Here is a 12,800-nt window from a genome sequence, read left to right as displayed (position 1 = left end):
CAGCCTCTAAGATCCTCCACATCTCTTGCTGCTGGGCTGCATTCAACTGTTGTCCCACCTGGACTGATTCCACTCCTTTCTTCTCTTTAGCAGCTCCCAAAAGGTCAAGCAATGGATCAGTTTCTGGTGCCTCCATTGGAGGACAACATACCGCCATTGTTACTACTTGACGATCACGATAGGCCTTAATTCGATTTATATGGAAGGTGCGTAGGTACTTCCCTCCCTTATCCAGGGCAATCACGTAATTGACCGGCCCGGTGCGCCTTACCACGGTATACGGTCCTTCCCACATAGCCTGCAGTTTGTTTCTTCGCACTGGGATAAGCACCATTACTTTTTGCCCTGGATGCAACTCTCGGTCTTGAGCATGGGCGTCATACCATTCCTTTTGTCTCTCTTGTGATTCCCTGAGATGCTCTTGGGTTAACTGTAGCAATCTTCTCATGCGGTTCCGCATATTCTCTACATATTGTAAAATGGGCTGCTGGTGTTCTTGGAAAGTTCCCTCCCAGCTCTCTTTGACCAGGTCTAGAGGCCCCCGCACTTTCCGGCCGTACAAAAGTTCAAATGGGGAATATCCAGTAGACGCCTGTGGGACTTCCCGATAAGCGAAGAGAAGCTGTTGAAGGGCTCTCTCCCAGTCCCTCCCCTCGGACAGCACGTAAGCTTGTAGAAGTCTTTTTAGCGTTCCATTGAAACGTTCACAGAGTCCGTTGGTCTGTGGATGGTAAGAGGTGGTCCGAAGAGGTCGAACCCCCCACTTTTCCCACAGGGTTTGCATTAGTTCACCTTGGAATTGGGGCCCTTGATCTGTGATGACTTCCTGTGGGTATCCAAGCCGACTGAATATGTCTGTTAATGCTTGCGCAACGTGTTCTGTGTCAATAGATGATAGGGCCACAGCCTCAGGATAGCGTGTAGCAAAGTCCACCAGTGTTAGGATGTACTTCTTTCCCGTATGACTGGGAATAGCTAATGGTCCAATTAGGTCTATGGCAACACGGGCAAAGGGCTCCCCTATAATAGGTAATGGGTGCAGAGGAGCTTTTCGCTGGGGCTTCCCGAGCCTTTGGCAGGTATTGCAGGTGTCTCGATACTGCTTAACGTCTCTAGAGATTCGTGGCCAGAAGAAATTCCGCAACAATCGTGCCAGTGTTTTACGGGTGCCAAAATGCCCGGCCGCTGGAATGTCATGAGCAAGGGCTAGCAATTGTGCTCTGTACGGTGTAGGTACCACCAACTGTTTAGTAGGCATTACTGTTTCCTGTCCAGACTGAAGAACGACCACTCGGTACAGCAATTCCTCTTCCCAAACTATCTTGCTCCCATCAGCTGTTTCCAACCCCAGGTCGGCTGTGCTCCTTAATTTACTTAGGGAAGGGTCTGTCCGTTGGGCCTGTCGAAACTCGCTCCGGTCCACCTCCCCCAAGTCTAACTCTGAAGTACTGGACAAGAAACTGGAATCACTCACCATTGTGGTCGGGGTAGGTTGGTTCTGTTCTGAATCTGTCACCTGGGTCACTGCTCTTTGGGTTTGGCTCCGGGTCACCACTTGAACGAAGCGTGTCACCAGTCCCTGTCCCAGATCATTCCCGAGGATGACCTTGGCTGGTAGCCCCTTGAGTACTCCGACCTCCACGATTCCTTGATCAGCTCCCCAGTCGAGATGTATCTTGGCGACGGGGATATCGGTCTGTTGTCCCCCGGCGGTGGCAATTCGTACATACTGTCCAGGAATCACCCGGGAGGTGGGAATCAGGTCTGGCTCAATCAATGTGAGTGAGGCCCCAGAATCTCGTAGGCCCTGTACCCGCTGGTCCTCTACCAACACAGGCTGTAAGTGCCCCTGCATATTCTGAGGAGTTGCCTGCTCCTCCCCCAGAACCAGGTCTACAATATACACCCCATCCATCATCTCGGTCGCATCTGAATGGATGACCTCCTCGCAATAATCCTCCATGGGGTAACATACCACAGAGACTGGGGCCGGTCTAGCCCCAGGGAATGGCCCTCGCGTGCGTGGACAGTCCCTCAACAAGTGTCCTGGTTGATTGCAGCGGTAGCACTTCCGAGGTTCTGGGTTAGCCACTTTGAATCTGGGTGGTTGATAAGAAATGTTTTTGATAGGGCCTCCTTTACTACTATCATTTATGCGTGGTTCTCTGTCAGGGAGCTTCTCCGCTCGTGGGGTTCTTGTACCACCTGTTGCACTGAAGACTCTCCATTGGGGACGGTTAGCTATATATTCATCAGCCCATTCTGCAGCTTGTTCAGGCGTGCTGGGCTTCCGGTCTGCGACCCACTCCCGTATCTCTGGTGCCATCTTAATCATTAGTTGTTCTGCCACAATTAGGTTGATGATCTGCTCCACGGTAGAGGCCTGTCTACCCTCGAGCCATTTTCCACAAGCTTGCCGTAGCTGACTGGCAAACTCTTGGTAGGAAGCAGTCCCACTTTTGCTCAGTGTCCTGAATTTGAGACGATAAGATTCTGCAGTGATCTGAAACTTAGCCAGCAATGCCTTCTTTATGCAGGTGTAGATTCCACATTCCTGGGAAGTTAGAGCCCTGTAGGCTTCCAAAGCCCTACCGGTGAGACTTGGCCCCAAGTACTTGGGCCATTCAGCTGGCTCTATCCCGTGCACTCCCATGAGATTCTCAAAGATCTGCAGGTGAGTGTCAATGTCAGTTTCATTCTCTCGAAATGTGGGAACATCCTTAAATCCCAAGCGCCGCTTCTCTTGTTCAGCCCCTCTGGGCGACAGCACAGTTCCGCTGCTAGTAGGGATTTGTACCCCTAATATTGCTTGGATCACTCCAGCTCTCTCTTGTGTAGTTGCACTTTCACCTAGCGCCCCCAGCCAGCTCTGTAGTAGGGCGGGAGTAGCGGTGGTTGACTCGGGTAACCGACTGGAAGTGCTTCCACTGCCTGTCGGTCCTTCTTCATCATCACTCAGGTGGTCGGGATCCTCTGGGTGTGCACGATCCCACTCCAACAACCGTAGTACCAGAATCTCCCGGGTGTCAGTCCCATTATAAGCAATTCCCTTCATCCTGCAAAATCCTTGCAGGTGCGGTTTCCGGGCTGTCCGGTAAAACTTCTCCTGCTCTCTCATGACGTTTTCAATTTGGCCGCCGGTTGCAACTGCTGACTGACTCTCCATGCTGATATTCTCTGGTATTAGCGTGGCTTCTACTCACTCCCCTGGAATTACTGCAGGAACTGTGTGACGTCCCACCGCTGCCGCCAAATGTGAGGATACCGGGTGTCCTGGGTATCCTGGGGTTCAGGGATCACACAGTGGAGCAGGTTATAATGAAGGAATGATGAACTTTATTCATGGAGACACAGAAATTCAGCAAACAGTAAGCAGGGTTATATCATTACAGTCCACTCAGAGTTCAGCAAAGTCTTTTCCAGCTGCTGTATATCTCTTCCCTACCTGGCCAGCTGTAACAGGGAACACAGAGCTGCTATATATCTCTTCCCTACCTGGCCAGCTGTAACAGGGCACACAGAGCTGTTATATATCTTAAGACACTGAGAGGGGACAACACCCCAACCTTCAGAGTCACACTCTACACACACACTATCCCACAATTCCTCTTGCTGCACCACCCTACTTCCCTCTCTCTCCCTCATTGGTGGGCTCAGGTGTCAGTCTTTGCAGAGAGGAAGGAGGAGGGTTTTGTAACAGGAACACACCTTTGCTGTCTGCTGCTGGCAAACTTCCTGTATGAGACATGCAGACTGAGGGTTTCAATTTAAGAACACAGAACTGGGTCATAACTCTTTTCAACATGCAGGCAAGTCCTAGAAGTCCTTTTCCCTTGTCTCCTCACATACGTGGAATCAGGTAAGAATTTTTCTTTTATTGTTTAATTTCCGTGTATATTTATCGGGAGGGGGGGGACTATTACTAAGGAGGGGACTACTACTGGGGGCACTGCTTCGGGAGGGGGGGACCACCACTACTGGGGACTACTACTAGGGGGGATACTACTGGGGGCACTGCATTGGGGGGGACCACTATTGGGGATTACTACAGGGGGCACTACATCAAGGGGAGCTCCTACTGGGGCCGGCCACTATATAAAGGGCACTATATAGCGGGGACTACTACTGGGGGCACTGCATTGGGGGGACCACTACTGGGGACCACTACTGGGGGGGGACTACTTCTGGGGGGACTCCTACTGGGGCACTATATAAGGGGCTTACTACTGGGGGCACTGCACAGGGGGGACTCCTACTGGGGCACTAAATAAGGGGCTTACTACTGGGGGCACTGAAAAGGGAGATCCACTACAGGGGGCAATTAAAGGGAGAACCACTACAGGGGGCACTGCATAGGGGGGATAACTACTGGGGACCTGCATAAGGGGCACTACTGGGGGCCTGCATAAGAGGGGATCACTCCTGTGGGCACTGTATAAAGGGCACTGCATATGGGGATCACTACTGGGGGCTGTATATGGGGGATCACTACTGGGGGCACTGTATAAGGGGAACTACTACAGGGGGAATTGTGTAAGGGGCACTGTATATGGAGGATCACTACTGGGGGCCTGTATAAGGGGAACTAATCGGGGGCTGCATAAGGGGGACCACTACTGGGGGTACTGTATAAGGGGCACTACTGGGGGCCTGCATAAGAGGCACTACCGGGGGCCTGCATAAGAGGGACCACTACTGGGGGCATTGTATACTGGGGGTACTATATAAGGGGTACTACTGGGGGCCTGCATAAGAGGGACCACTACTAGGGGCACTGTATAGAGGGGACTCTATAAGGGGCACTGCATTAAGGTGCAAAAGGAAAGAAATGCTCCCAGTGACAAGAAAGGGGTGTGTCATGTTGTCAAGCCCCATTTTTTAGTGGCCACGCCCCTTGTGACCACGCCCATTTTGCGGCACGCGCACATAGCGGGGGGGCTCCATTTTCAAATTTGCCCTGGGCTCCAAATACCCTAGTTATGCCACTGATGGATGCTGATATTTGCAGACTAAAGTGGAATGGATAATGGTGCTGATAGACTGAACAGCACTGCATAGAGTAAATGCTGGAATTTGCAGATTGAAGCGCAGGAACAGATCTAATGCTGATCTTTGCAGACTGAAGCGCAGGAACAGATCAGGAATAGCAGCCAGGAGTCAGTAGCAGGTCATAGGAGTGAAGTTGTTCTGGCATTGGTCTGCTCACTGAGACTTCCTTAAATAGGGTACCCTTGGCCCTGATAGGCTTCTTGAATCAGCTGATCCTAGACCAGCTCCTAATTGGTGAGTAGAGAGTCAGCTGACAAGAATCAAGATGGCAGCACCCATGCATCGCTGATGTGAGAGATGATCTAGGACAGTGGTCAGGGAACAGGGCTAAATTACCCCACATAGGGTAAAAATGAAATTCCTGGGGGTAATGGACGGACAGCCGGGCATGGATATGAATCATTCATTCTGTGGCGCAGGGAGGCTCTAAGCCGGACGCCCGCTGAGATGTTATTACCAGAGGGCGCCCGGCTCCTTCCCTGCAGCGCCGCGTTAGCCGAAGGTTGGAGTTCTCTTCTGAACTCCAGCCTCCACCTCTCTCCATGTGCACTATGGGAGAGACGTCATGACGTCTCTCCCATAGTTCTGAGGAGCAGCCGTGCGGACAGGACAGCGGCGGATGCAGGAGCGGGGATTAAGGTAAGAGTTTCTTTTTTTTTTGTACAAGCGGCACTACAGGGGCATTATACGGGGCCACTACTACAGGGGCACTATATGGGGGCACTACTATATGATTTCCTTCCTTTCAAATCAAGGGGGTAACGTCAGCATATCTAAATATATTTTGGGATAAAAGGTAAAGAAGTTCCCTGACCCCTGATCTAGGAGATACACCAACCTTACGGCTCATTGGCAGGGTACCTAAGTCCAGAAAGCTGTAGTGTCGCATCAGGTAACGTGGCATGAAAGCCCAATGTGTGCAATTTGTTTTGTATCAAAAGTATTCTGTTATCTCTCTTCACATTTATTGGGCCAGTTATCCCAGATCTGTATGTAAGTCAATTCTCAATAACATGTTTGCATTTTAGCTGAATAACATATATCTGGGTGTTCCCATAGCAAGTGTTCAGAAAACAATCTGTTTCCCATAGGTTATAACCATATTTTCAGCATCTAACTACTATGACGAAGGAAGTAACAGAGGAGCGTATCTCAAACTGTGCCCCGACCTGATTCCGCACTTTGTACAATATCAAGTTAGGAAGTGTACACGCAAACTCACGCTGCACCAAAGGTTTGAGAAAACTTTGTGTCATTTGTTTTCTATTCAAGTACTTATCTATATTATATCAGTTACAACAATTCATTGTAATTAGTTTTACAATAAATAATACAAAAAAACAGTGTGGTGATTAGTGAAAGATAGATAGATAGATAGATGGATGGATGAGTGGTATGGTGTTAAAGAAACAATGGGCAGAACTTAGAACCTGATTCAGAGTTGGTATTAGAGTAAAATAGAGCAAGTACAGTAACTGTGAACCTGGACAAACCATGTTGCAATGCAAGGGATATAAATGCGGGATGTAGTCGGGATCCCGGCGTGTGGGATGCCGACGGTCTAAATACCGTCACCGAAATCCCAACAGGTCAGGATCCCGGCACCAGTATCCTGACCGTCAGCATCCCAAATGGTAAGTATCGGGGTGCACGGGGTAGCTTTAGGTAGGGTTAGGCACCGGGAAGGAGGGTTAGGATTAGGGTGCGGGGAGGGGGAGGTAAGGTTTAGGCACTAGGGGGGAGGTTAGGTTTAAGCACTAGGGAGGGGATTTTAGGATTAGGGTACGGGGAGGGGGAGAATAGTTTTAGGCACTAGGGGGAGGTTAGGTTTAGGCACTGGGGAGGAAGGGTTAGGGTAGGGGTAGGGAAAAACTTACCTTCCGTTCCAATGGGTGTCAGTATTCTGGCTGTCGGGATGCCACTGTTGGTATTCTGAACAGCGGCATCCCGACAGCCGGGATATACCCAAACCTACAAATACATGCCTGTTTTTGCATGTGGGGTAAATACCGACTGCTTTTGCCTGTAGCCCACAAATGCTGGACAGATTTATTTTTACACTACTATTTAGATGTCAGTTTGGACACCCCCCTCCCAAATCTAATGCTCTCTGCACATTTTAAATCTGCCCCACCTGCAGTGCAACATGGATTTTCCAAGATGCACAGTTACTTGCTTTATCTTACTCTATTCCCAATCAGGCGCTTAGTAACATCATATGCATCCACAAAACTGCAAATCTAGATGGGGGGCAACTGCTGGCCCATCACCAACAACTCAAGGTATCCAAATTCCCATCCCGATGATGCAAAAATAAAAACCAAGCAGGTGGTGCCCCTGACCCCGGTACGGTATATTCATTCTAACACATGTATTGGAGGGGAGAGCATCTTAATTATAACTAGGATGTGCGCCCCTGTGTTTTGGTTTTGATTTAGAATCTGTATCTCCTTCGTATTTTGGATCTGAATTTGGTTTTGGCAAAACCGCCCTTGTGTGTTTTGGTTTTGGTTTTTGATCTGTATTTTTTCTTAAAAAATCATAAAAACAGCTAAAATCACATAATTTGGGCCTGTTTTTGTTCCTACAGTATTATTAATCTCAATAACATTAAATTCCACAACTTTCCAGTCAATTTTGACCACCTCACAATATAGTTTTCATCCAGTTTAGGCCCATAATTTGCACTAAGCTAGCTAGCTGGCTGACTAAGCTAAGTGGCAGTAGTAGGTGGCACAAATGCCTGGCAGTTCAACTTCAAACATGGCACATAAGGAAACACATTTTTTCATTAATAAAGAGGCCTGAGGGAGATGGAGTATGTATGTAATTGAAGGCAGGGAAAGGAAGTCTTGATTCATAGTAAATTTCATTTAAGTTTTGGATTCCAATGCAAATTTATGATGGAGGGAGGTGGGGAGTAATTTTCAAAGAAACATCAGTCCTTGTCCCAGTTGAGCTCTTGTGGTGGTCTAGCATTTTTTTTTTAAAAGGGGCATGCAGGAGATGCTGTCTGTGGCAGCACACAAAACGGAAGCTCTGAACAGGAAGAGGGCAGAGGGATTTTTAAAGTCTGGTACTAACCATCTGTTATCATTGTGCTTCTGGGATTATGGATGGGGAGGATGGGAGGGGAGGAGAGAGAACATCTCCAAATACCATCACAAAATAGCCTTTCCATTTGGTGTTTGAGTTGCATCTGACCAAACATGGCTGTAATGATCAAGGAAAACCAAGCCCACAAATGAAGGTTGAATAATGGCATAAGAGTATTTTAGACGTATACCTACTTGTGATTTTAATTGAAATAAATACAGTATGAAACTATAAATTAAAAAATTAAGCGTCAGAGCAGCGGCTCAAAAGCACGGCAGTTTAATAAAATATAGGACATCTATTAAACTTTTGCAACACAGCAGTGGCCGACAGAATGGCAGTTTCATAAACTATAAAATTAAAAATGTCAGACAGCAATGCCCCAAACTGCACATCATGCAAAGAAAACAGGTGCAAGATGGAATTGTCTTTGGGCCGTTCCATCCACCCATATGTTGTATATAGGACATGCACAGTTTAACAAACCAATCACTTCAGCGACAGGGACTGCCAATTGTGGCTAAAGTGATTGGTTTGTTTGGGCCCCCACAAAACAAGCTACCAACGGGCAGCTGACATTGCTGGCAGTGATCGCTCCGTACACAACTGGCTTTACAGAGGCAAGATGTTGTTGCCATCATCTTCCGATTCCTCGCCCTCATCAGTGTGGACATCATCTTCACACAATATTAATTTGTCCCCACTTGAATCCACCATTACAGCCTCAGGTGCCTCTGTAATTTTTGGATGTAAATGGCGTTAAAGGTCTTCCTCATGAAATTTGTAGTTCATTTGATGAACATCATCTTTTCCACATTTTGAGGAAGTAGCCTCCTACGCCGATTGCTGACAAGGTTCCCGTCTGTGCTGAAAGCTCTTTCTGACTACACACTGGTGGGTGGGCAGCTCAATTAAAGCAAAGCCAATTTCTGCAAGGGCCTCCAAATTGCCTTTTTTTTCCTGCCAGTAGTGAAACGTACTATCTGAAATGTCAATTTGGACGCTATCATTAAAATAGTCCTCAAGCATTCTTTGAATGGTGACCGTATCAGATGGAGTCATGGTAGAGGTCTCATTAATTGTAGTCAATTCTTTTAGACCCGACCAGATATCAAAACTTGGTTGTGTTGACTCATCTGCATCACCAGTTGGTCTTGTTTTGGGAATGTTTAGTTTTTTCCTGGCAGCCGCGCTTGCTGGAGAAACTGAAGGAGGATCTATCACTGCATCACGAGCCGCTTGAGCTGACAATTTGCTTACCAACAGCTCTTTGCATCTCTTCAGATCTGTGTCCGTTGGGAAGAAAGATGGTCGCCAAAATGTATTGCTCTGATTGGAAGATCCTGACAACCCTTGGATCCTGGCGAAGCGAATAAAGGACGATCTACAAGTCCTACATACTTAGCGGAATCACTTCATTTCAGCTTTCTCAAGCTGCTTTTCCAACAGTCTAATGAGGGGAATTACCTGACTCAAGATGGCAGTGTCTGAACTCACTTCACAGGTGACTATTTCGAAGGGTTTCAGCACTCTGCACAACACGGAAAGTATTTTCCACTGAGCTTGAGTATGGTAAAGTCCCATTACTCTTCCTATGTCATACTCCATTGTGTAGCTTTGGATGGCTTTTTGCTGTTCCTCCATCCGCTCAAGCATATAAAGAGCGGAGTTCCACCTCGTAACTACCTCTTGCTTCAGCTGGTGACAGTGCAAATTCAACATTTCTTGCAGCTGCTGCAATCTTCTACATGCACCTGCTAAATGGTGAAATTGGCCAGAAATTTTGTGGGCCACGGAAAGCATCTCCTGCACGGCCCTGTGATTTTTAAAAAAAATTTGCACCACCAACAAGTTAATAGTGTGACCAAAACATGGGACTTGTCGGAATTCACCTAGCTGTTATGCTCTCACAATATTTTTGGCATTGTCAGAAATCACAAATCCTGAGGAGAGTCCAAGCAGGGTAAGCCATTTTGCAATGACTTCCCTGAGTTATTTTAAGAGGTTGTCAGCAGTATGCCTCTTAGTGAAACTGGTTATACACAGAGTAGCCTGTGTAGCCCTACTCTGAATAAGCTGCTTTTTGTTAGATGCTGCTGCTGCTGTTGGTGCCACTGAAGGCAATACACCCACCCAGTGGGCTGTTACATTCATGTAATCTTGCGTTTGCCCTGTTCCACTTGTCCATATATCTGTGGTTAAGTGGACAGTGAGTACAACGGCATTTTGGAGGACACTAATTAAGTTTTTTTAACGTCCCTGTACAGGCTGGGAATTGCTTTTCTAGTGAAGTGGAACCTAGATGGGATTTGGTAGCGGGGACAGAGGACCTGTCTAAAACCCATCACACTAATGGCAGATATTGGACGCACATCTAAAACCAGCACAGATGTTATGGAGTCAGTGATCCGCTGTGCAACTGTGTGACTGCTGTCATACTTGCTCCCCCTTGCAAAGGATTGTTTAACAGTCAATTGTTTTTTAGAACTACTACTAGTAGTCTTCCTAGTCCCTTTCTGGGATGAAGATCCACTCCCAGCAGTAGCAGCAGCAGCAGGCATAGTGCTCAATGATTCTTCTGAGGAATCCAGGATAGGGAAGGACTGAGTTAGCCTTATCTAATTGGATGCAGAACTACTTCCGATCATGATTGAGGATATTGTTGATGAAGGCGTTGGTGGTGAAGATGCTTGGATCTATCAGAGAGAAGGAAGCTAGCTGATGCTGGACTGCTTGTTGTTACTTTTTTAGCCAAAGTTTCTGAATTTTGCAAACACTTTTTATGGATGCGCTGTAGATTACATAACAGGGAGGAGCTTCCTAGATGGTTGGGGTCCATACCTCTACTTACTCTGGCTTGACAACATGTACAGATGGCTTGACAATTGTGGTCTGGATTTGGGTAGGAACTATTACGCACATAAGGAGTGGATTTTTTTGTTTTATGCACAGGCATGACAATGGGCTTTTCCTTATCATGAGCAACAACTGTTTCACTGGGGCCTGATTTACACAAACATCCTCTTCAACAACATCCTCATCATCAGCATCCTCATCATCAACATCTTTATTAGCATCAGCTACACAAATATCCTTCTCATCCTGGTGCACTTCCACAGAAGCTTCCTCAATTTCTATGTCAGCATGTTGACTTGTGCTGTTCATACCCACAGTTGCAGAGGACACACACGTTGTGGACGGAGGCTCCTCTTTGTGTACAGTTTTGGAAAGGGCAGGCTCACACATGGCACCCGCCGACACACTTAGACGCTCCTCAGGGATTTGTGAAATTTCTGAGCGCACAGTTGGTTCCTGTGCCTTAACAATTTAAATTTTTTTGAAACGTCTACAGGGAGAAGGGCTTACATCATCATAAGAGGCAGAACCACCAGTAGGAAATAAAGGCCAAGGCCTTAGCCTTTCCTTGCCACTTCGTGTGGTGAAAAGCATATTGCCAATTTTATGCCTTTCTGCAGCTAGCTTTACCTTTTGATGTTTTTTTCTTTACCAATGTAAAAGATTGGTTCTACTACAGCCCCCACCCAACAACACATACTTTGGGCCCCGCTCCTCTGCCCTACTCCAAGTTCAAAGTGCAGAGGTAGAAGGTGACAGGGAAAATCAGTGGGTAATGGAGAGATAACAGGCAGTGGGTGACAGGGAGAAGGAAGAGGCAGTGGGTGACAAGGAGAGGGAGGAGGCAGTGGGTGACAGGGAATGGGTGATAGGGAGAGGAGACAGGCCGTGGGTTACAGGGAGAAGCAGTGGGTGACAGGGAGAGGTGGCATGCAGTGGGTGACAGGGAGAGGGAAGAGGCAGTGGGTGAAAGAGGAGAGGGTGAGAGGTGACAGGGAGAAGCAGTGGGTGACAGAGAGGGGGAGAGGGGGACAGGGACAGTTGACAGGCAATGGGTGAAAGGGAGAGGGGATAAGCAGTGTGTGACAGGGAGAGAGTGATAGGTAGAGGTGACAGGCAGTAATGACAGGGAAAAGCATTGGGGAGAGGATGACAGGGAGAGAGTGATAGGGAGATGTGCCAGGCAGTGGGTGAGAGGGAGAGGGTGACAGGCAGTGTGTGACAGGAAGATGCAGTGGGTGCCCGACACATTCTACCACACTGTAGTACCCCCCACATTATGCCACCTGTAGTGCCCACACATAATGCTACACTGTAGTGCCTACACATTATGCCACCTGTAGTCCCCACATATGCCACCTGTAATGCCCACACATTATACTACACTGTAGTGCCCACACATTATACTACACTGTAGTCCCCACACATTATGCCGCCTGTAGTGCCCACACATTATGCCACCTCTAGTGCCCGCACATTATACTACTGTATTCCCCACACATTATGCTACCTGTAGTACCCATCATAGTGTACTCATCAGCAGCATCCTCAGGCAGCCGGCAAAGCAGCAGTCACAGCATCACAATGAGTCACACCCATGAGGCTGCGCTGCTGCTGGGTCAGAGAAGCATGTGATGGGCTCCTCCAATCAGAATTCAGCACATGCTCCTCTGACCCCCACTGTAGAGACTACTGGGATATATTACCCAGTAGTGCACTGCAGTGCTGAGCCTGACAGCACTGTGCTCCGGTCCCCTGCGTGTAGCTGCCGGCCAGGTCAGCCACAGCCTTGATGACTG

The 12,800-nt window shown here is 47.9% G+C and overlaps 1 protein-coding gene across 2 annotated transcripts in view; it reads left to right on the top strand.

Moving 5' to 3' along the window:
* PPEF1 (protein phosphatase with EF-hand domain 1) overlaps positions 1–12,800 on the top strand; it is a 78,362-nt gene that overhangs the window by 41,584 nt on the left and 23,978 nt on the right. For both annotated transcript variants that reach the window (XM_088451634.1, XM_088451635.1), the window contains exon 12: positions 6,141–6,283. In XM_088451634.1, coding sequence (XP_088307760.1) covers positions 6,141–6,283 — 143 coding nt within the window. The remainder of the gene's footprint in view (positions 1–6,140; positions 6,284–12,800) is intronic.

Source organism: Taudactylus pleione, unplaced genomic scaffold (genome assembly GCF_031769625.1).
Source record: "Taudactylus pleione unplaced genomic scaffold, aTauple2 ptg000026l, whole genome shotgun sequence".
Taxonomy (NCBI): domain Eukaryota; kingdom Metazoa; phylum Chordata; class Amphibia; order Anura; family Myobatrachidae; genus Taudactylus; species Taudactylus pleione.
The sequence above is the reverse complement of the archived record's forward strand: the minus strand, read 5'-3'. Positions and strand labels throughout refer to the sequence as shown.